This window comes from Psammomys obesus, unplaced genomic scaffold (genome assembly GCF_907164565.1).
Source record: "Psammomys obesus unplaced genomic scaffold, mPsaObe1.curated_primary_1811, whole genome shotgun sequence".
Classification (NCBI taxonomy): Eukaryota; Metazoa; Chordata; class Mammalia; order Rodentia; family Muridae; genus Psammomys; species Psammomys obesus.
In genome coordinates, this window is record NW_026593947.1 from 4,391,090 (window position 1) to 4,413,644 (window position 22,555).

The 22,555-nt window shown below is 47.6% G+C and overlaps 1 protein-coding gene and 1 long non-coding RNA gene across 2 annotated transcripts in view; one reads left to right on the forward strand and one right to left on the reverse strand.

Moving 5' to 3' along the window:
• The window catches only part of Nup133 (nucleoporin 133), a 52,225-nt gene extending 32,719 nt beyond the window's left edge, over window positions 1-19,506 (forward strand). Inside the window, exons 15-26 of the mRNA XM_055617572.1 lie at window positions 993-1,217; window positions 2,401-2,523; window positions 3,143-3,242; window positions 3,852-4,103; window positions 4,630-4,763; window positions 7,804-7,962; window positions 9,604-9,739; window positions 11,027-11,145; window positions 12,220-12,300; window positions 14,051-14,115; window positions 16,218-16,306; window positions 19,306-19,506. Of these exons, the coding sequence (XP_055473547.1) occupies window positions 993-1,217; window positions 2,401-2,523; window positions 3,143-3,242; window positions 3,852-4,103; window positions 4,630-4,763; window positions 7,804-7,962; window positions 9,604-9,739; window positions 11,027-11,145; window positions 12,220-12,300; window positions 14,051-14,115; window positions 16,218-16,306; window positions 19,306-19,442 (1,620 nt within the window). The 3' untranslated portion in view covers window positions 19,443-19,506. The remainder of the gene's footprint in view (window positions 1-992; window positions 1,218-2,400; window positions 2,524-3,142; window positions 3,243-3,851; window positions 4,104-4,629; window positions 4,764-7,803; window positions 7,963-9,603; window positions 9,740-11,026; window positions 11,146-12,219; window positions 12,301-14,050; window positions 14,116-16,217; window positions 16,307-19,305) is intronic.
• Window positions 16,315-19,319, reverse strand: LOC129684420 (uncharacterized). The gene is made up of 3 exons (XR_008721323.1): window positions 19,260-19,319; window positions 17,849-18,091; window positions 16,315-16,737 (listed from the first exon to the last, which is right to left on the reverse strand). It is a non-coding gene; the product is annotated as an uncharacterized LOC129684420 (long non-coding RNA).
• Window positions 19,507-22,555: the final 3,049 nt, after the last annotated feature.

The following is a 22,555-nucleotide window of genomic DNA, read 5'->3' on the forward strand; positions in this document are numbered from 1 at the left end:
TGTAGCCGTCCCAGGAGGAGGATCCAAACCTGCAGTCAATGAGGGAGCTGGGGTGGGGGATTGAGACTCATTTTCCCTAGTAGTTAATGTTCCAGTTTTCTTGTTTATTTTCTCTAAGGCCCATTCCAACTTTTTTGTTTCTTTTTGCCAAGGCTTAAGTTTTTTAACATTCATAGCCTAAATTGGAGGGTATCTCTCAGAATAATACTTAGCTGTTTCTTCTTCCAACTCTGTAACCTCATCAGGATCTAAGTCATCCTCAAAGTCTTCTTCTAACAAGAAATTATCATCAGGAGGGACATATAACTCTTCTGGAGGAGCTGATGGTTTAATCTCTTTGTCCTGAAGCCTCCCATCTTTCTTTCCTCGTTCTTTCTAACCCCAAAAGTTTCACTTTCTCAGTCTTGTGCTGCATATACAGACTAGCTCTAATGAAATTCCATATAAAAAACACGAGGCTACTGCCTTGTCCCATTTTTACTTTGAAACTTTATTCTCAAATTTTACTCAAATTTTTGCCCTTTTCTCTTTACTTTATGATCTGAGCTCGCCAACACATGCAGTGTCCTTCACTACTTCCCCATATCTCACGTTCCTGTTCAGGCACCAACCTGCTGGAGCTCGCTGGCAGAGGTGAACAGTTCTTGAGTGGGGAGTGAGGATTGAAAGAAAAATCAATAAATCAACCGACTACACATGCAGTCTGTTCAAGAGGGCAGCCGGTAGAACTGGCACACACTGGTTTATTGCAATAGTCCCTTTTCACAGAGCAAAGCACCCCGGGACAATGCAGAGGACAGCAGCTGTGTGCTGGCTGACGAGAAGTCCTGCGTCCCCTCTGGGGCCCTGTGTGGGGCAGCGGGCATGTTGTTTGTGCACATTGGCATCAGCGGCTGCCAGAGGTGGCGGGGAGGCTTCTGGGAGAGTGCGGCCACACAGTCTGTGAGTGCTTTCTGAGAACACGCGCATGTTTGCTCTGTTCTGTTTGTGAGGTCGGCTTGTTCAGACGTCTGGGCTCTTACCCGGTCAGAGGGACACTCATGACCACACGACTGCTCCTCTGTGAACACGCGGAAAAGCTGTCGGCTGCCATCGCACTCAAAAACCACCACTCTCGCCTGCCAGACCTGGTGAATGCAGCCATCCTGCTCACCCTGCATAAGAGGGAGTGTGAGGTCCCACCCAGCCTGACTCCTGCCGATGTCTTCTTTCGAGAGGTCAGCACACCGTCGCGCTCATCTCCCTGGCCTTTGTTGCACTGTACCAAGTGTGGGCATCCCTGGCAGGATAGAGTGCTAAAAGACCCCATTGAAATGTTGACCTGGGCCCTGTGGGTGCTATTACTCGGCTTCTTGTTTACTTTTGCCCTATAGGAGGGGCATACAGTGGGCTGAGAAGGAGGCTGCCATTCCCTTTGTCCCTCCAGCTCCCTCAGGAAGCTGTCCTTGTTCAGCAAGCTCCCGGGCCTCTGGCTTGCTGCTGGTGTGAAGAGTTGGCACTGTGCAGGTACAGACGCTCAGAGCAGCTGCTCCCCAGCATGTCAGCACTTTCCCTCTGTCCAAGACCAGCTTCCTTAAAAACAAAACAAACGTCTTTTTCACTCACCTCTGTGTGTGTATTTACATGTGTAGGTTTGTGTGCCGTGTATGGTACATGTGCGGAGGTCAGAGGACAACTTTCGGGGGTTCGTTCTCTTGTTCCACTGTGTGTATCCCAGGGATCAAACTTGTGGAAACGTGTGGCAGCAGGCAGCTTCTGTGCAGCTGATCCTCCAGTGACCTTCCCCTCCCCTCCCCTTCCTTCTGGGTCACAGCTCCCTCTGCCTGCTTGTAGGGAGCAACATCATATTCCTAAGCAGTAGGAAGAGATGCTTGCTCAGATCAGCATGGAGACATTTTGATCTGGCAGCCCTGTAGAAAGTAAAGGACAGTAGTCCTGCTTCTGGAGCGCAGCCCCCACTTTGATGGTGACTCAATTTGGGAAGAGGCCTGGGCCCATTAAGGCTTCATGAAAGTAGTGCTCACCACTCAGAGCACAGCTAGGAGCTACTTGCCACCACTGGAGACTGTGGCTAAGAACATGCAGCCTTCTGTGTGCTCTTATGTTAGAGAGCCATCCTTGATACCTCCTGGGGACTTGTTTCGGATCCCTGACCCCACAGACCCCCTGATGTAAAAGTCTGTGTATAAAATGGCCCAAGATATAAGCTACACATCCTCCTGTGAACGGTCATGTCTCGGTTTCTTTCATTTCCTAAAGTAACAGTAACTAACGGGTTAGGAGACTGGCTTCCAGGTTTTACATTTACTTTTGAGCATAAGTCACTGTACTCGTGCTGAATGAGGGGGAAAAGCTTGCCAAGTGGAACCTGTTGTCCTGACTGCCCCTGTCCGCCCACAGGTGTCCCAGGTGGACACTATCTGCGAGTGCCTGCTGGAACACGAGGAACAAGTCCTGCGAGACACTGCGCTGGACTCTCAGGAGTGGGCAGAGGTGGCGGTCAATGTCAACACGGTCCTCAAGGTACTGCTGCAGACCAGCGTCCAGGACAGGGACAGGAGGGTGGCCTGTGTCCCTGCTCCGTGTGCCTGCACTAGCGAGGTTACAGCTGTCTGTCAGATTCGGGAAGCTGGGTCAGCCTGTGTGCGCCAGCAGCGTGTTAGCGTTGTCTCTGCACACCTTGTGTTTGGTGAAGTGCTCTTTAAAGAGGCTTCTCCTCTTGTGTCATTGCAGAGGTGTTGCCGTTAGTGTAGCTCTCTAAATCCATTCGTTTCTCTGGCCTTGAACTCCTGGTTCAGCCTCAGCCTTCCGGTTAGCTGGGACGGGCACATGTGACTGCGTCTGCCTTCTGGGATTTAATTAGTCAGAATTTGTTACTTAAATGATTACCTAAGGGGTTTCGTTCAGTTTTACCTACTAGACTTGATAGTGCTTTTTTTTTTCTGCATTGGTTACTATAGTTTTCCAAAATGAAGTTAAATTGTGGAGTAAAACTAATTTTTGAGAGCAGAAGAAACCCACAAGTGCTGAATGGCCTTCTTGTCAGTTGGGATTGCAGGGCTTCCTCGGGCACAGCATCTACAGCATCTCTTAACAGCACCCAATTGCGCCCCACGTGTGACGATGCATTTCCTTTTCCCAGGACATGCTGCAGGCTGCCACTCACTACCGCCTAAACAGAAGCTCCATGTACAGTCGGGAAGAACCGCTGGGGGAGGAGCCCGAGTATGTGCCGTGGACAGGTACCAGACTTATGGTGTCACAAGTATATTACGTATTTATGTACGTGTGTGTGTGTGTGTGTGTGTGTGTGTGTGTGTGTCTGTGTGTGTCTGTGTGTGTGTGTGTGTGTTTTGGTTTATTGAGACAGGGTTTCTCTGTGTAGCCCTTGCTGTCCTGGAACTCACTCTGTAGACCAGGCTAGCCTCCACTTCAGAGATCAGCCTGTCTCTGCCTCCCAAGTGCTGGGATTAAAGATGTATACACTGCCGCCCAGCTCTGGTGTATTATTTGATTCTATCCTGTTTACCTGAGTGGAATTTATGACACACCTACTAGGTTTAATTGCCAAGTCCTCCACAGAAGCAGGTGCTAGCTTTGGCGGATGAGGCTCTGCTCCATGTTTCTATCACAGTAAGTGGAAAAGCATTAAAGGAATTGAGAAGGAAGGAAGGTCACATGACCTATGTTAAGGAAATCTCCACTGGAAAGAGAGATGGGTTCAGCCAGGGCACACTCGGGTGGCACCTGCTGTGTTTTCCTAGAGTGGTGAAGTGACGCAGTGTTCAGGTAGCTGGCCTTTCCCTTGCCATCATGCAGCCGTCCTTAGGAAGTTACTTTGGCTGTTACAGCCACCAGCGGTCCATCAGGCGTGCGCACAGCCATCACGCGGCAGCATGGGATCATCCTGCAGACCGTGTACCCGCAGGCTGACAGCAACCTCCGCAGCACCGTGATGGAGCAGCTTGTGGCGCTGATTGACTGCTTCCTGGACAGCTACGTCTCCCAGCTGAAGTCTCTAGAGAGAGCCAGCGACCAAGAAAGATACAGCAGCCTGGAAGTGGAGTACCTGCAGAAGAGATCGGAGCTCCTCTCTCCGCTTCGTGAGTGCCTGAGTCAGAAATGGCTGTGGGCCGCATGCAAGATGGGTGTGGTCTGCAGAGACGCACCTGTGCCCAGAGACAAAGCCAGGCGTGTGGGTGCTTTCCTTAGTCCTCATCCAGCTGTTTAAATTGCTTATTCTGGGACTGAACCATATAGGTGGTTCAGTTGCTTGGACAAAACAGTAAGTTCAGCTGTAGAGATGCCCTTAGTCCATGCATTCGGCATGCTGGGCTTGTGGCATTTTCTAGCACTTGAGAGGCTGAGTCAGAAAAAAGAACTTGTTCCCTTAGCCCTTCATGTGAACAACTGGCTTTAGAACGGCCTGCTGGTAGTTGGCGAAGGGCACAGTGGCACAGTGTGGCTGTTGAGTAGAAAGCAGTGTCCTTCCATAGCCAGGTAGGAAAGCTTGTTCTGCTGAGTGAGTAGTGGAAGTCTCAGCAAGTCTCCGCTGGAGACTGGTGGTGGAGAGGGTAGGCATGTCGGTCATGGCAGTTTGCGTTGCATCATCTGTTCTTTCTCCTCTAGTCACGCTGGGCCAGTACCCATGGGCAGCGTCCCTGGCCGAGAAGTACTGTGACTTTGATATCCTGGTACAGATGTGTGAGCAGACAGACAACCAGGCCCGACTCCAGCGCTACATGACCCAGTTCGCCGACCAGGTAACCACACTGGAGGGTGGGATGGCGGGCAGGGTAGCCTTCCACTGTCTAAGGCCTTCCCGGTGGGCGGGGGTGGGGAGGGAGGGTAGCATGCCACGCTAAGGCTTTCCCTTTCCAGAAAGCTGCTATGGCTTTGAGGTGAAGAATGGTTCAGACGGGAAGATGGCAGATCTTCATGTCACTTTGTCTCTCAGGCAGACACGTCCTTATGTAACAGACTGTGTTAGTTACCTCTGTGTTACTGTGGGACAAATAGAAAAGCTTCAGAGGGTTACAGTCTGTGAAAGCTGAAGGTTTGCATCTTGAATCTCAAGCAGAGAAAGCAAACTAGAAAGGACATGAGTCTTAAAATTCTCATACCAAAGTGACGTATTGTTTTCTGCAAGGCCATATCTCCTAGACCTACCCAACAGTGCCACTGACTGGGGACCAAGTGTCCACTGCCCAAAACCGTAGAGGACATCTCATTCAGACTACCACACAGACACAGGTTTCCTGGCCTTTGGGAAATGTTGCACTTCTGAAGACATGCTTTCACTCTGCAGACCAGGCTGGCCTGGAACTCAAAAATCCTCTCTCAGCCTTCCGAGTGCTAGAGTTACAGGCCCCAGTTACCAGGGCTGGCTAACTTTCAATTCTGTTCTCAAAGTGTCACAAGAGCTCTTAGGTGCAGGAAGTGAGTGCTTAGACTTGAACCAGGCGCCCTCACAAGCAGAGCTTGCTGAGGAGAACCCGGAGTGCTCGGACAGGATCCTGCTGTCAGCAGTTTGATGCCTAGCTTTCTGTTTTTAGACACAGAACCTGTTTCAGTGCCTGATGCTGCCAGGGTAATTTAGATGGTCCCTTATGTAGCAAGTTTACCCCGTGAGGTAATCTTTAAAGGCCTTTCTTTCCCCTCTGCTGTTAAAGGAATGTTATAAAATTCAGAACGCCGCTGCAGACCCCTCGAGGCATGGGTGCAGCGTCCAAAGAGAACCTTTCTGAGCGACTGCCATGGCGCTGAGGAGTCTGCGGCTGTGTTTGTGCTGACATTGTCATTAGCAAGTCTCTGTGGCAGGCCTTTGTGTAAGGCATGGTGTAATCAGGGTTGGATGGTTGTGCCAGATGCTTTTGACCAATTATGACTTTTTAAAAATTCTTCATGGATTCCTGTTGTCTGTTGATGTGGTTTGTTTTGGTTTTTTTTGTTAGTTTTGCACTTTAGCTTTTTCTTCATGTGTAGTGAGTATTTAGAGTCCTGTTGTCATGGCCCAGTATGGCCATTCTCCTGCCGACCCCGGCTCCTTGATTTGTACATTGCTAACAGGGTTTTTCTGCTCTGACATCATGTAATTTTTCAGTTCACTTTTAAATGTATTTGAAAAAACCATGAACCTAGAAAAGGATGCTCTTCTGTCCTGGGCAAGCCTCTTCCAGATAGTACAGCCTGGAGGCAGATAGCTTAGCAGTCCTGGGAGCAGATGTGGCCAGGCCTACACTCTGCTTCTTTTACTTCTGGCCTCAGGTCTTTGGGGGACCTGTGTGTGGTCATTACTACGTCTCTTCATTATGCAGAGCCCCTAAATCAGGAGAGCAGACTAGGAGCTGAAAAGGACTGCTGAGCACTGCTTCCCCGTCCTTCTCCCCAGGGCCAGCACTCAGTGCAAGGGGCTCCTCTGGACCACAGGTTAGCAGGGCTCACAGGATAGAGCCCCACCCTAAGGCTTGTCCTTCTAGGACGTCGCCGCTCGCTGCTGCTGACAGAACTCCATGTGGTGACTGAGATATTTGTGTTATCCCAAAGGGGAATCGCTGGTTGTAAGTGGCTGTCAGTGGCTTGAGGTATTGGCCAGTGTGTCTGAGGAGTATGGGCTTGGTTTTGGTTTTGTTTTCTAAGATAGGGTCTCACTCCTGTCTGGAACGCCTTCTGTAGACTGAGCCTTGAACTCACAGAGATCCACCTGCCCTTCCCTTTGAAGTGCTGGCATTAAAACTACCGTGCCCAACTAAAAACAGGTGGTTTTCTGTATCGTTGCTTGTTCTCTGTGTACCTGGAGGGCGGCTGCCCCTACCTCCTCGGGGCTGGGATTAAAGGCATGCACCACCACCACCTGGCTGAAAACAGGCTTTAATGTACCTGAGTTCCAATAGCCACAGTTGGTAATCTGCTCCTGTGAGGCCCGGTGTGTTTCAGTCGCTCGTTGTTAGCGCTGACACCATACTTTGCTTTTATGTTTGTCAGTGCTTTGCCTGCACGGGTGCCTATGTGCACCATAAGCGTTCCTGATGCCTGTGGAGGTCAGAAGAGGGTAGAAGACCCCCTGGAACTGTAGTTACTGGAGGTTGTGAGCCATCATGTAGGTGCTGAGAACCAAACCCGGGTCCTCTGCAAGAGCAACGAGCACTAGTCATCTCTTCAGCCCCCTACCAGGGCAGGGTCCCTGCTGAGCTTTCAAGAAGCTGTGCAGAGATGGCGGAATGCAGGCGTAGGAGAGCACTGGCCATGTGGGACGGACACTAACCCGTGGAGCATTTGTCCGTTTGCTTTTGAATTAAGTGTGTAAGGATGCTTTGTTTGCTCATTTATCTACACACCACATGTATGCCTGGGGCTAGAGGAAACCAGAAGAGATGGCATTGGATTAGCAGGAACGGGAGTTACAGACAGGAGTGAGCCACCGTGGGGGCTAGCAATTGAGCCTGTCAGTGAGAGCAGCCAGCGGTGTGGATGCTGAACCGTCTCTCCATGGACTCTCACAGTAAAGGAGTTACTGGCTAAAGGGTTCTGTTTGGGGAACTGCAAAGCGGCTTAGCACCTGATGACCTGAGTTGGGTCCTCGAACCTGTGAAGTGGAGAGAACCAAGCCCTCAGGTTGCCCTCTGACCTCCATCTGTGTGCCGTGACACCTGCAGCATACACACCAGTGCACACATACTCACTCAAACGTAAAAGAAAAGTTGGAAGGTTTCTATTTGAAGGTATTTGAAAGGGACTTAGTATTTTATAGTTTTAAAGCTGCTTTACTAACTGTTGATACATTCTTGGGTCTATTCTTTGTAGAATTTTTCAGATTTTCTCTTTCGTTGGTACCTGGAAAAAGGAAAGCGGGGCAAATTATTATCTCAGCCCATTTCTCAACATGGACAATTGGCAAATTTTTTGCAAGCTCATGAGCATCTCAGCTGGTTACATGAGATAAACAGTCAAGAATTAGAAAAGGTAAGATGGTTTGCTTTTGAGAAGCAGCTGCTTATACAGTTTAAGTATTTTTAATTAGTCTGAATTGTAATTAAAGTGTTGTTTATAGCCAGACAGCTGATAAAGGGGTGGTATCCAGGCTTTTCTTTTCTCACTGGAGGTGGATCTCTGTCAGGTAGTCCTGGCTGACCTGGAACTCACAATGTTGACCAGGATGGCCCCACACTCACAGAGGTCTACTTATTTCTGCCTTCTGAGTGCTGGGATTAAACACATGTGCCATCGCACCTGACGAAATTCATCTACGTGCATGAGCAGTGGGTAGTGGTGGGGAGAGATCAGGAGACAACGTGAGGGCGTCAGTTCTTTCCAACATTCCTGGTGCCAAGCGAGTTTATCTGATGAGCCATCTCACAGGCTCTCAAATACAAGTTTTTATGGTATAGGTAAGTTAATTAGCCTTCTATCTTTTAACATTACATGTATATGTTTAAACTTCATTTTGCATTCTATGAATATAAACATAGTTAAGATGTGTCAGCTTACAGTCTATATGTTTATTTAAAACATGCTATTTATGGATTGTTAATACATGCACTCTGTACTGATTTGCTTTCTGCTGCAGTGATAAACACTGACCAAGAACAACTTACCCAGGTCCCTATCACACTGACAACTGAGGAAAGTCAGGACAGGAACTGAAACAGGCAGAGGCAGGAACCTCGGAGGCAGTCTGCTTCCTGGCTTGTCTTTAGGCTCATGTGCAGCTGCCTTTTTATGTAGCCCAGGGCTGTCTGCCCAGGACAGCACTGCCCATGGTGGGCCTGCTACGTCAGGTAGCAGCAGGGAAAATGTCCCAACAAACTTGCCCACCGGCCAGTCTGAGGGAGACGGTCACTCCAGTGAGATTCCCTCTTCCCAGGCGGGTCTGGGTTTGTGGAGTTGACAGAAACTCACCAGCACAGCTCCTGTCCTCACACCATCGGAACGCTATTGTCTTTCTTCCTGTACTGCACGTGTAGCTCGTTGCCCTCGCCCTACTACAGATTTTTAAATTATAGACATTTTAGTATTTTTATAGAAAATCATTGGCCTTTTCTTGCTGAGGACTTCTAATGAAAATTCAAATCATGGGCACGGTGGAGCTGGCTCAGTTGTAAAGTGCTTGTTACACAAACATAAGGGATGTGAGTCGGGAAACTGAGAACCATGTAAAAAGCCAGACCTGCAGTGCACACACACGATTTCAGCAGTGGCAAGACAGAGAGATAGGTAGCTCCGTGGAGCTCTTGGGGCAGCCAGCCAGGGTCCATGAGCTTTGAGTTCGGTGAGAGAGCCTATCTCATATGAGAGCAGCCGGTCAAGACACCAAACATGTGGGCTGCACACACACGTGTGTGTGCATGTACACACACAAGAGCACGCACGCAAAACTCCAAAGTATGAGTAAAAACGGCGCAGATTACAGTGTGTTTATCACCAACAGTGTTAACTGAATGCACAGCTGACGTGGAGCACATGCTTTCTGCGTCTCCCTCCCAGCTGCCGTTTCAGCTGGACATGTCCTGTGCATCGCTTCGTGCATGGCGCTGACCCCACTAGGTTTGCTCCTTACCGACGTGTCTTCCTTGCAAACGGCTTTCTTGTTTTGTTTTTTTGTAGGCACATACGACACTGCTTGGTTTGGCAAATATGGAAACTCGTTACTTTGCAAAGAAAAAAACCCTTCTTGGCTTGAGTAAATTGGCTGCATTAGCTTCAGATCTTCCAGAGGACACGCTGCAAGAGAAAATTGAAGGTGAGAGGGCATGAGAACGAGAAGGCACAGAGTCCATCCCGCTGTGCCTGTAGCTCTTCCTTCTCAGGAGGAGTGCTGTTCTTCCGCCCATTGATCATTGGTGTGTATTTATTTGGCTTCGGCAGTGCCATTGCTATTCTGTAGTGGAAGCGAGGATCCCTGGGGCTTGCTGGCCAGCCAGTCTAGCCAAATGAGTGAGCTCCAGGATTTTTAAAGAAACCCTGTCTATAAAAATAAGGCAGCGAGCAGTTGAAGAGGAAGTCCAGCATCAGCCTCTGGCTTCTATACACATACAGAAGCTAGCCCCCTGAGTTGAGGGTGGAGAAGCTGCTGCTGGGTTGTCAGTGTCGGTACTCAGACCTCTCAGGTGAGGCGAGCTTATGTTCGCGCTCGTGCGGTGCTGTGGCATGGCAGTGTGCGTTAGCTCACACCCTCTGCCAGGGCGTATCCTGCCCCTGCATCTCACCAAAGGGACCCGCACTCTGCACGGTGACGCCAGCCTGGCCTCTCCGGCTCTTAGTAAAGGTGAGGCACACTTTTACATTAAAGGCACCACTGGCACTGTTACCAAATCAGTGTGAGGCCTTTGACTACATCTTTGGTTATCCCTCAGCTGAACAGCTATGATGAATATTGTAGGAACAACTAAAAAACTCGAACTTTTTTCTCCCTTCAAATAGGGTCTCGCTATGGAAGTCTGGCCTTGAGCTTACAGCCCTTCCATGTCAGCCTCCTGAATGCTGTGAATGAACATTTTCCTATCAGATGATATTGCCATAAGCCTGTAACTTCTGTAGGCTGCGTAGTGATGTCTGGGATTAGCTGCCCATGTCTGTGCCCCCCACCCCCACCCCCCCGGGCTTGTTTTCTGGTTTTGGCTGTGAGTAGGCATCCTGAACTTCAGCCTCTATCAAACATGACTGCTGTGGTGGACTATAGCAGTGTGTCCCCTTTCTCCAGTAGCCCAGTGTTTTTTACTCTGAAATGTCATGGTTTCTGAATGATACTGCCATGTTCTTTCACTGAGCTGCCCTGAAGGGGCCCTACAACTAGAGCTCTGGCCTCCTTAAGTAACTTTCTCTCTCAGCAGATGCTTTCTGCTGCTGCGGTCATGTGTAGGCCCTAGATCAAACAGTAAGTGTTGTCAGCAGTGACGCATAAGCAGTTAATAACATAACATCTGGAGACTGGGGTAGTGATGGATTTTCACAGCTGATTGGTTTTCTATTTGTATTTGATTGGTGGTGACAAAAGTGAAATCCCATTGTTGTGTGTCCTTCATCACAGCAATGGCTGAGCAAGAGCGCTTCCTGCTACACCAGGAGACCCTTCCAGAGCAGCTGCTGACTGAGAGACAGTTGAGTCTTAGTGCGATGCCTGTGCTGACAGCACCACAGCTTATCAGCGTGAGTGTCGTGGATGTTACAGCCTTGACCTGTTTCCATGTCCACATCAAGCCTGCACTTCCTAGGCTGTACCCTGCCGATCCTAACGGGGTCTCCTCCCTCTCCACCTGCCATAGACCTTTCCCCTATGAAAGCTGTTAGGAGCTGGAAGAACTAGCAGGAGGTAGCTGCCCTGGCCTTCTGGGGTCCCCTGGGTGGCACTCTCGTGAGCAACGCTGCCCTGGAGGAGCTAAGGTGTGCAGGCTTGGTACTGTCTTCTCCCGTTTCCTGGCAACCAAGTGACCAGGCCAGAGCATCCCGGATGCATCGGGTGAGCAGCTGGTACTCCTCCACACCGCCTTCCTCCTCTTGGGCATTCTGCCCTGAGTCTGCTCTACGTGCTGCTAAAGGAAAGCAGCAGTCCAGAACCCTTGACTGTGCACCTCTTTTGGCAGCAGAGCTTCTGGGTGGTGCTGTCTCCTGAGAGAGAGATCTCAGGTAGAGACTGTAGGTGCCATTAGTTCATGGACTGTGTGATGCCAGTCTTGCTCAGACACGTTTAAATGCCACTCTCCAGTTTCAAAGTGGAGGCAAAGGGATTTTGCAAAGAATTAGGTTTAAACCGTGTGGCGATGAAAACTAGGAAGTAGTTTATAAAAGATTTTTTACATTAAAGGATTGTATACAGTTTTTAAAAGTAAAATTTGTCCTATTATACATAGTTGTTAGCAGAGAAGGATAGGAAAAATTCATATTGGTAATTTTAATCAAAAAAGTGGTTTTTGTTTGTGTTTTTTTGTTTGTTTTTTTCAAAACAAAAAAAAAGGAAGAAAAAGAAAAGCTTGTACTATATTCTTGGTCTAAGAATATAAATTTTTTGGCATTTTTTAAAAGTATATGTTTATTTCATTATACAAATTAATTTTGGGCTTAAAATATGTATTGCTAGACAGTTTTCTGAACACAGAATATTAGCTCCCAAATATGAAATTGTTCTTGGCTACAAAAATATATGCAGATTATGTAAATGAACACAGTGACTTGTTTTCTTCACATAATCTCCTGGGTAATCTTATACCTTGGAATGTGTTGCAGCTGTATATCTGTGAAGAGAACAGAAGAGCCAATGAATATGATTTCAAGAAAGCCTTGGACTTGCTGGAATATATTGATGAGGTAAGAAATCAGTCTGGCTGGCAGGGAGTAGTGGCACACACCTTTAATCCCAGCACTCGGGAGGTTCGGAGGGCAGAGGCAGGTGGATATCTGTGAGTTTGAGGCCAGCCTGATGTGTACAGAGTGAGTTCCATTCAGGACAGCCAAGTCTATATAGTGACACCCTGTCTTGAAAAACCATCTGCATACATATAAAAAGGAGGAATGGAACTTCTTTTGTCTTGGGAATCAGACTTCCATCCACACTGTTAGAAAAGCTGATGGGAAACACCAATTCTAGAGAATCCTCCCACATTTCCAGTTGGCTTTTACTGTGCAAGGGGAAGAAAACTGGGGATGGTTATCTTTGTGTTTGGGTCCAGCGTGACTTGCCAGTTTTATCCTCTTTACCAGGTGGTTCCCATGACCAAATTCAGGTCATTTGGTTTGTGGCAAGTGCCCTTACCTGCTGAGCACTTGTTTTGAAAAAAATTTTAATGGAGCTTTTCAAAGTGTGAAGGCATTCTTCTTCAGTAGCCACCTGCTTTCAGCTTTCAAAAGTCAAAAGTGCAGGAGGCTCAGGTCCAGTTTCTCAGCTGTGTAACTACAAGTTGTTTGGTAGATGTTAGTTATAGTAACTTTCTCATAGCTTTTTGTTGTTATTTTTTGTGTGTGAGTGTTCCCTGCATGCATTTAAGTGTGTGCATGTGTGTGCAGTGCCTACAGCGGCCAGAAGACTACCGATTTCCTGGAACTCACTTTACAGACGGCTGACTCGCCGTGCGGGTGCTGGAGACCAAACCCCATTCTTCCGTAGGAGCAGAGAGCGCTGTTAATGGTTGTGCCAGCCCTCCAGCCTGTTTTTCGGTTTTGTGTTTTCTGTGTTCTTTTGTTGTTGTTCTCTTTTTTGTTTCTGTTCTGTTCTGTTTCTGAGACAGGATATTGGTGTGTATGGCAGGAGCCCTCTTACTTCACCCTCCCACCTCCCAGTGGCTGAACTCGCGAGTGTGAGCCAGCACCCGTGGCTCTGCAGCCATTTGTTTTTGTTCTGTGGGCTTCATATGTAGGCAGCTGTGCATCCGTGCACTTGGGTGTGCAGGTCAGAGGACAGCCTTGAGTGTCATCCTCAGGAGCACCTTCCACACACTGCCTTTGGGACAAGGTCATTTGTTAGCCTGAAACTCATCAATTAGAGTAGACTGGCTTGGCCAGTGAGACCCAGGGATCCCCCTTTCTCTCCCTTCTCAGCTAGGATTACAAATGTGGACCCCCACACCCAACATTTTTACAGCGGTTCCATGCTTTACTCACTAGGATTTTCCCTGCCTGACCCTTATAATTTTAGCCCCTTAGAAGTTCCTGATGAACTCAGAGTGGTCTGAAAGCAGCACAGATATCAGCAGTACTCACACTTTAATGAAGGGGGTGAAGGGGACTGGAGAGGTGTCCCAGTAGTTAACACTCACTGCTTTTGTGGAGAACCCAGGTATGTTCCAGCTCCCACCTGGCAGCTCACAACCATCTGTAACTCCAGTTCCAGGGACTCCTGTGCTCTTTTCTGGCTTCCTTGGGATCATGTACACATGCAATCCATTTACAGACATACAAGCAAAATACTCACACATAGAAAATAAATTGTATAGATGGTGGTGATGGCTATGAATTAGTGTAGAACAGCAGTGTTAATTAGGAGTCAGTATACCTAAAATGTCAATGTACACTTTATTTCTAAAGCCAACCTGAACTCAGGCTGTTGTGTTCTCCTGTAAAGGAAGAAGATGTGAGCATCGATGATCTGAAGCTGGAGATCCTGTGTAGAGCCCTGCAAAGAGATGAGTGAGTCCCGGCCTGGGTGCCAAGCCCGCTGGCACTGCTTCTGGCAGAACTGTGGCTTATGTGCTTCTGGGTGTTCCAGCTTTGAGCAGTGTTGGTTTCATTAGTGACTGAGGACCACCCATGTATAAATCACTGCTTCTCTTCCTTTTGTTTTTTTGGGGGGTGAGGGAGGGAGGTTGGTGTTTGTTTTTAACATTTAGTTTATGTATATGAGGGTTTTGCTGTGAGTATGCAACACATGCACGCCCGGTGCCCACAGAGGTCAGAAGGTCTTCATCTCCCAGAGCTAGAATTACATAATTCTGTTAACTAAACCAGACCCTCTCCAGCTTCAAAATGCCTTAATTTTTAAAAACTTTTTATTGCTTCTTTATTGTGAGTTTCACATCATGCACCCCAGTCCTGCTCATCTCCCCATCTCCTCATAGCCATTGCAACCTCCTCCCCCCAAAGAAACAGAACACAAACAACAAAAAAAGCATAGAAAACATTTCATCATACAAACTATAGAATATCGCAGTGTGTTCCACAGTATATCCACATGTCTTTACTCACAAATGTTCATTGCAGCGAGTCATTGTTCTGGATCCAGATCTCTGGTTTCTGTGACACCGCTGATACTGGATCCTTATTAGGTTTTCTCCTGCTTATCCTGTTTTTGCCCAGTGTCATAGAGATCCTGCAGCTTTGGACCAATAGGACTGGCCCTTTCACACATCCCAACTGTTCACAGATCATATAGATTTGAGGTGGGCCAGCTCAGAGAGCCCTGGATCTGGGCCTGGGTGGTAGCTGAGCTGGTCAGCCCACCAGCTCTTTCTTACCCAGGCCACCAGAGCAAGCTTCACAGCACTGGTCTGCCTAGGCCACCCTGTGCCACCATGAGCAGGAGGCAGGGTCAACTCCCCTGCTTTCATGCCCTGAGGCCTGCTCACCTGCACCCCCTGCTCCAGAGCCAGATCCACTGTGCTTCCCCGTCAAGGCACAGGGCCCACTCCTCAAAGCCTTGTAACCAAGGGCCGGGGCCAGCTCTTCTACCCTCTTTCCCTTGTGCTGCTTAAGTAAACTGCGGGACCTGCTCTCCTGAGTGCTGCAGCCAGTAAGGTGCAGGACCTGCTCTCCTGCTCTCCTGCTCTCAGAAACATACTGTAATTTTGAGGACTCTTTGTTTAAAAAAAATTTTTTTTCACGTGTGTGTGTGTGTGTCTATGTTTTAGAGGTCAGAGGATAATTTTTAGAATCAACCTTCCACCTACCTTTCCCAGGTATCAAACTCGGGTCATCACATTTGCATGGCAAATATGTTTACCCATTGAGCCATCTTGGCAGCCCCTTTACCAGCTTCTAGTCTGTGTTTTAGGTTGCCTGTGGTTTGTATACATTCAACACAGACCCACTGGGAAGAAAGCGGCTCTTCTTCACTGTGCTGTGGTGCACTCATGTTCAGGAAAGACAGGATTTGCTAAACTTGTTGCTACTGCTGTGCTCTGAAAAACAGCGTTTTAGGATGCTGACTAGAGTTGTTACTTGAAGCATTTTCTTTAGAAAGATGCCTCACAACAGGTATGATGATACACACCTGTAATTCTAGCACCTGAGCGGTGAGGCGTGTGAGTAAAGAGGCTGGGGCTAACATGCACTGCATAGCAAAATGTATGTCCAAAAAAAAAAAGAAGCGCCAGGGCTGGAGAGATGGCTCAGTGGTTAAGAGCACTGTCTTGCTCTTCCAGAAGTCCTGAGTTCAATTCCCAGCAACCACATGGTGGCTCACAACCATCTGTATCTGATGCCCTCTTATGGCGTGCAGATATATATGTCAATAGGGCACTCATTTGCTAAATAAATAAATCTTTTTTTTTCTTTTTTTTTTTTTTTAAGCGCCTTTTTAAAATTGTGTGGTAGTGACAGTGATGGCTTCTGCTGCCAGCTTAGCTTAGGTCAGTACAGATGTAGCTGTGTCCACATTTAAAGTCCATGATTTTGATAATTTAGAGCAGTGTCCCAGTGTCCCATGGCTATCAGGAGAAAGCCACAGTAGCAAACAGAAATCACTGTCTAAGCTGCCACAATGATCCTGTTTCCCTTGTAATTTTCTTTTCCAGCTGGTCTGGTTCGGATGGCAAAGATGATCCAATTGAAGTGTCTAAAGACAGTGTATTTGTGAAAATCTTGCAGAAACTTATAAAAGATGGTAAGTGGTTTATTAACTATTAGAAATTAAACGTTGCAGCCAGGCTTGGTAGTGTACGCCTTTAATGCCAGCATGTAGGAGGCAGAGACAGGTGGATCTCTGTGAATTTGAGACCAACCTAGTCTACAAAGCAAGTTCCAGGACAACCAAGGCTACACAGAGAAACCCTGTCTTCAAAAACCAGGGGATAAGAAAGAAATTAAGTGTTCCTCCTTGGTTCTGGGTGTCATGGGAACTGCCAGTGTGACATGGGCTGGTGAATCAGGTGAAGCAGGATCACATGTGGGCAGAGCCTCATTCTCAGCAAAAGCTGCTTTTCTGCTCTTGGCACTGGGGACGTGGGGTCACCAGGGTTATGGTGAAGCTCTCCACCTGATGCACAGACTCTGGCTGTGGCCGAAGTAGCGATTCTCTGCTGACTCCTGTGAAGACTGCAGATGGGAAATGAGATACACGGGCGTTGGTTGGTATATTCCTTACTCCGCAGTTGAGAATAAATGACGGGGTCTGCAGAAGTGACTCAGAAGTTAGGGTGCACCCTGCTCTTCCTGAGGACAGAAGTTCAGTGCCTAGCTCACAGCTGCCTGTAATTCCAGCTCCTTAGTAAACAGCACCCACTTCTGACCTCCGTAGTTACCTGCACACACTTGGCACAAACATATACATGAAATAAAAACAAGGGCTGCTGAGCCATCTCAGGAAGTAAAGCCATTTCTTCCACAACCCGTGTGTTGGAAGGAGACAACCAACTCCAAGAGCTGACGTGTGACCTTCGCACATGCACACTCTAAGTGTAACACGTGTGACCAGGGCTGCAGAGGGTTCATGAGTTCAGAGCCCTTGTGCAAGGCCAGCCTCTACATGGTGACTTAACTGCTGTCGATAGCTCCAGCCCATTCCTTTTCACCTTCGCAGGCAAAACACAGAAAACAATTATATAAATAAATAATTTTTAAAGAAAATGGAATTTAAAATTTGAGGCTGGATGGGGTCTGGAGAGGTGGCTCAGTGGATAAGAGCACTGTCTGCTCCTCCAGAAGTCCTAAGTCCAGTTCCAGCAACCACATGGTGGCTCACAACCATCTGTACTAGAATCTGATGTCCTCTTCTGGCATGCAGGTGTACATGCAGATAGAACACTCATATATAAAATAAATAAATCTTAAAAAAAAAAAAAATTGAGGCTGGAGAGATGGTTGAATGGTTAGGAGCACTTGCTGCTCTTCCAGAGAAGCTGGGTGTAATTCTCAGCACCGCACAGTGCCTCATGCCTGTAGCTCCATTTCCAGGGACAGAACGCCCGGCCTCTTGAGGACACGAAGCAATATACAGATAAGCAGCAAAATACTCGTGTCCAGAATTTTTTAAAAAAATAAGAACTAAATATGCTGTGTGCCTGTAGTCTGTGTCTAAAGAAGAAAAATTCTATTTACTGAAAATAAATATTTTCATATTTACAAATATGAAAATAAATATTTACATATTTACAATTTAAATATTTAATATTTACATATTACATAAAATAAATATTTACATATTTACCAAGTATGTGCTACTTTTGGAAAGATGAATCTCAGAAGAGACTTCTGCCTTTTGTATTCTGGGAGCTTAAAACATGGAATGTGTCAGAAAAGACAAAGAACAAATGTGGTTCCTTCAGACTTGCTAGATCCAAACAGAGGGTCCCAGGTTCAGCACATGCAGACCAGACAGGCTGCCTCTGGTAGATCTGTTCGCAGAGATGCTCTATTCGAGGAACATACATGTAACCCAAGTCCAGTGATCCTGCAGAATGGATAAGCGTGGCATTCACTGGGATGTCATTCACATGACCCCAACATTCGCTGTGAATGTGCATGAAAAATAGGTCTTCTAATCAACATAAAACATGCCTGCCCCTACCTGGTACACACTTGTGTTCTGCTGATACAGAGTTATTCAACTTATAACAACTACATAAACAGTGCTAGATACATCAAGAATACAGACTGGCCAAGGGCCTCCAAGAATGGTCTCATATTCCATTATAGATGGTTTGTGAGCCACCATGTGGTTGCTGGGAATTGAACTCAGGACCTCTGGAAGAACAGCCAGTGCTCTTAACTGCTGAGCAGTCTCCCCAGCCCAGGCCTCCTCTTTTTTTAAGATTGATTTATTTCTATACATGAGTGCTCTGCTTTCATGTACACCAGAAGAGGGCACCAGATCTCACTATAGATGGTTGTGAACCACCGTGCTGTTGCTAGGAATTGAACTCAGGACCTCTGAAAGAGCAGCCAGTGCTCTTAGCCTCTGAGCCATCTCTCTAGCTCTCAAGGGCCTTCTTTTGAGAGTGTTGTCTTTAAAATCAGAGAGCCTGAGAGTAATGTAGCAGATCATATGATGTTGCTCATTTTTCTTTGTCAGATGAGGTTGCGCGCACTGTGGTAATCGCTGTGGCTCAGTAGTCCCGTGGTGCTTCCTGGCTTTCCTAACCCTCTGTCTTACTGTCTGACCTCAGTTGACATGCTCGTGTATGTGCGTGCCCATGTGTGCATGCGTGTATATGTCCATTTCTTTGAGCAGAGGTTTACTGTGCTTCCCAGGCTCCTCTTGGCTATCGGGTACAAGGGATCCTTCTCCCTCCCATCCTGAGTGCTGGAAGGCCAGGCACCAGGTTGTGACACTTTTGCAGTACTGTGGCCAGCTCTTTGGCTGTGTTTCTATTAAATTATTCCCCAAATAGGGCAACACAGAAATGACTAGTAGTTGAAAACATCCACATTGAAGGACTGACTTAAACTGTAGAAAAGAAATGACAATTTCAGATTCTACTACGGACTCATTTGGGGCAGCTGTCTTGACCAGTGAGAACTGCAGGGGCTCTGAAGAGGCTGCTGCCACATTGGGAGCACTGTGGATGGGGCCCAGTGCGGGCCTTGTGTGCTCAGTGACAGCACTCCCAGTTTCTCACCTGCTGGGAGGCGCAGAAGCAAGAGTGACTGTGTCTTCTGTTGCAGGCATCCAACTCAGCGAATACTTGCCAGAGGTGAAGGACCTGCTGCAGGCAGAGCAGCTCGGAAGCCTCAAGTCCAACCCGTACTTTGAGTTTGTTCTAAAAGCAAATTATGAGTATTATGTCCAAGGACAGATGTGATATTTGTAGAAATGGTGGTTTCTAAAATTTGTATAAATGCTTGCTTATAAAATATCGACTTGAAGTTTGTATAGTGTGATCTGTGGCCGCCAGGCTTTTCGTGCTTTATTTGGGAGCTATAACACACACTGGGCTGCAACCCCGATTTTCTTTTTTAGCTATAAGGTGTTTTCTTCTCCTTTCTCACTTGAAGTCCCTTGTTCCTGGGCTGCTGTCCTTCCGGCAGCCTCCCTTGGTCCAGTGAGGCCCACAGCCCCTCCACACTGCTTCCTGTGCACCTTCCTCCTGTCCTATAAGATTGAGCCAAGTGTGGTGACGTACACCTGGAACGCCTGAGACAGGAGACGGGAGTTCAAAGCCAGGCTGGCCAACATAGGAAGATCTTGTCTTGAAAAACAAAACAGGTTGCCTGCCCGCATTGGTTATTCAGTTCCAGCCCTGAAGTAATAGTCACACAAATAACACGTTGTGGACTGTGCAGGTTGTGTGTCTATATTTAGGTCAACAGTAAAGGAAAAGAGGCCATGAATTGAGAGCAGGAAAGTGGGGACCAGCGTGTTGCACTGTTGGGCAAGGGAAGGGGAAACAACATGATGGTATTTTACTGTCGAGAGCTAAGGGAAATGCTTTTAAAGATTGCCCTCTTCCATGTCTGGGGTCACTGTGGCTGTGCTACACTCCGGAGTCTGCCAAGTTGGTATCTCCTGGGCAGAGCCAGAGGGAAGTTGCTACTCAGCAAAATGGATGCCAGATTTCACTTCCACTGTGCCTGAGAGAACAGAGCACTGGCTTTATCTCAGGAAAGCTGACAGCTGCTAGTTTACTGGGACCATTCCTCACCGTCTACACGGAGTTAAAGACAAACAAAAACATTAAGATAGGGCTCCAACTGTGTCACTGCCTGACCTGGAATTCACTGTTTTTATTCCAGGCTGGCCTCACACTCACAGACGCACCTGCCTCCTAAACCTTGGGATTAAACGTGTGATGTCCATACCCATCAATAAGTTCTGAGTCGTTTTTTTTTTTTTTTAAGATTTACTTATTTATACATGTGAGCATCTATTTGCATGTATGCCTTAATGACAGAAGATAGCATCAGATCCCATTAGAGATGGTTGTGAACCACCACATTGTTGCTGGGAATTGAACTCAGGACCTTTGGAAGAGCAGACAGTACTCTTAACTGCTGCGTCATCTCTCTAGCCCAACTGCTGAGTCTTTTTTCTTTTCTTTTTTTTTTTTTTTATACAGTATTCTGTTTGTGTGTACACCTGCAGATCAGAAGAGGGCACAAGCTCTCATTATAGATGGTTGTGAGCCACCATGTGGTTGCTGGGAATAAACTCAGGACCTTTGGAAGAGCAGCTGGGCATATTGGTGCTCTTAACCTCTGAGTCACCTCTCCAGCCCCCAAGTGCTGAGTCTTAATGAAGTAAGATGTTTGTGTGGCTTTTTGAATTATCAGTAAATTGTCACTGCTACCTAATATGGGCCTAGCATCGGCTATAATCTCAGGATTGACTCATGAGCCTAAGGTTTGTTGGTTTTTTTTTAATGGTCCTGGAACTCACTGTGTAGACCAGGCTGACCTTGAACTCACAGAGGTCTGGCTACTTCTGCCTCCCAAGCGCTGGGATTAAAGGGGTGCGCCACCACACCGGGCTTCCTAGGGTGACTTTTTTTTTTTTTAAAGATATATATGCGATGTTCTGCCTGCATGTATACCTGAGCCAAAAGAGGGCACTAGATCTTATTACAGATGGTTGTGAGCCACCATGTGGTGCTGGGAATTGAACTCGGGACATCTAGAAGAACAACCAGAGTACTTAACCCCTGAGCCATCTCTCCAGCCCCTAAGTGACTTCTAGGACATGATGCTGCCTATAGGTGTTGCTCTGGGAGCTGTGAGTGTGGCCCACCTGTCAGGAGGGAGGCTGACCCTCTTTCACCCTGCAGCTCCAGAATGGCTGACGTTTCACCTTGCTCCAACAGTAACAATGAAATGGTTTTGTTTTTTTGTTTTGTCTTGTTTTTTTCTTTGAGGCAGGGTTTCACTGTTATCCCTGGCTGTCCTGGACTGTCTTTGTAGACCAGGCTGGCCTCGAACTCACAGCGATCCACCTGCCTCTGCCTCTCAGAGTGCTAGGGTTATAGGCATGCGCCACTGCGCCCAGCAGTAAAAATAAAATTAAGACTTTCAGTTTTGAGTATCTTTCTCTCCTAAGTCTTGAAAACTGGGCATATAATCCATCTCTAAAGAATCAATGGTTTCTCAATCAACTCCCCGAATGTTGGCTGATGCCTAGTAATCCTTTTTTCCCCTAACCTTGTTGGCCTGTTGAGCATGTCTGCCTGGACTGAGTGACCTTGAGCAGAGGTGAGTGCCGTGTGTTCTGAGGATGTGAGTCGGGGAGGACCTGGGCAGGACTAAAGCACACTTGCTGTAAACCCCAGTAAGCCGCCCCGCCAGCCTGTGCGGGGCAGAGACAGTTCATTGTTTCATTCTCTCAGCTGCTGCTGTGGGAAGAGCCAGAGACAAACCCAGGCGCCTTAGGCTGCCGTGGTCTCTCAGTCCCCCACAGCCTCCCCGCCCACTCCCATTCTGTCCTCAGAATGATGCAATATTCATGTGTGAAGAGCCCACATACCGAACCAGACATAGTGACACATACCTTTCATCTTAGCACTCGGGCGGCAGAGCAAGGTGGATCTGAATTTGAGGCCAGCATGGTCTACAGAGCGAGCTCCAAGCCAGCTGCCGTATCCTGATAGCTCATCTGAAGACCACATGAACCTATACATTAAATACAATATATACTGCAACATATATAGTGTGTATGTTATACATTATACACATTGTATGAAACTTTGTGAGAGGTTTCACTGCAGCTCTGGCCTCAAACTCTCAGTCCCCCTGCCTCAGCCTCTCAAGTGCTGGGACTCCAAGTGTGCCCCATGATCCTGGCTAGAACAGCTTTTCTAGGGCATGTGGTAGAAATACACACGAAGCAGCTATATAGCCTGGAAGCCTTGGCTTCCTGTTTTGAAATGAGCCAGGGCTGTACTAGAGCAGCTCTTGTTTTATGGGAATCGTGAATACTTTGCACATC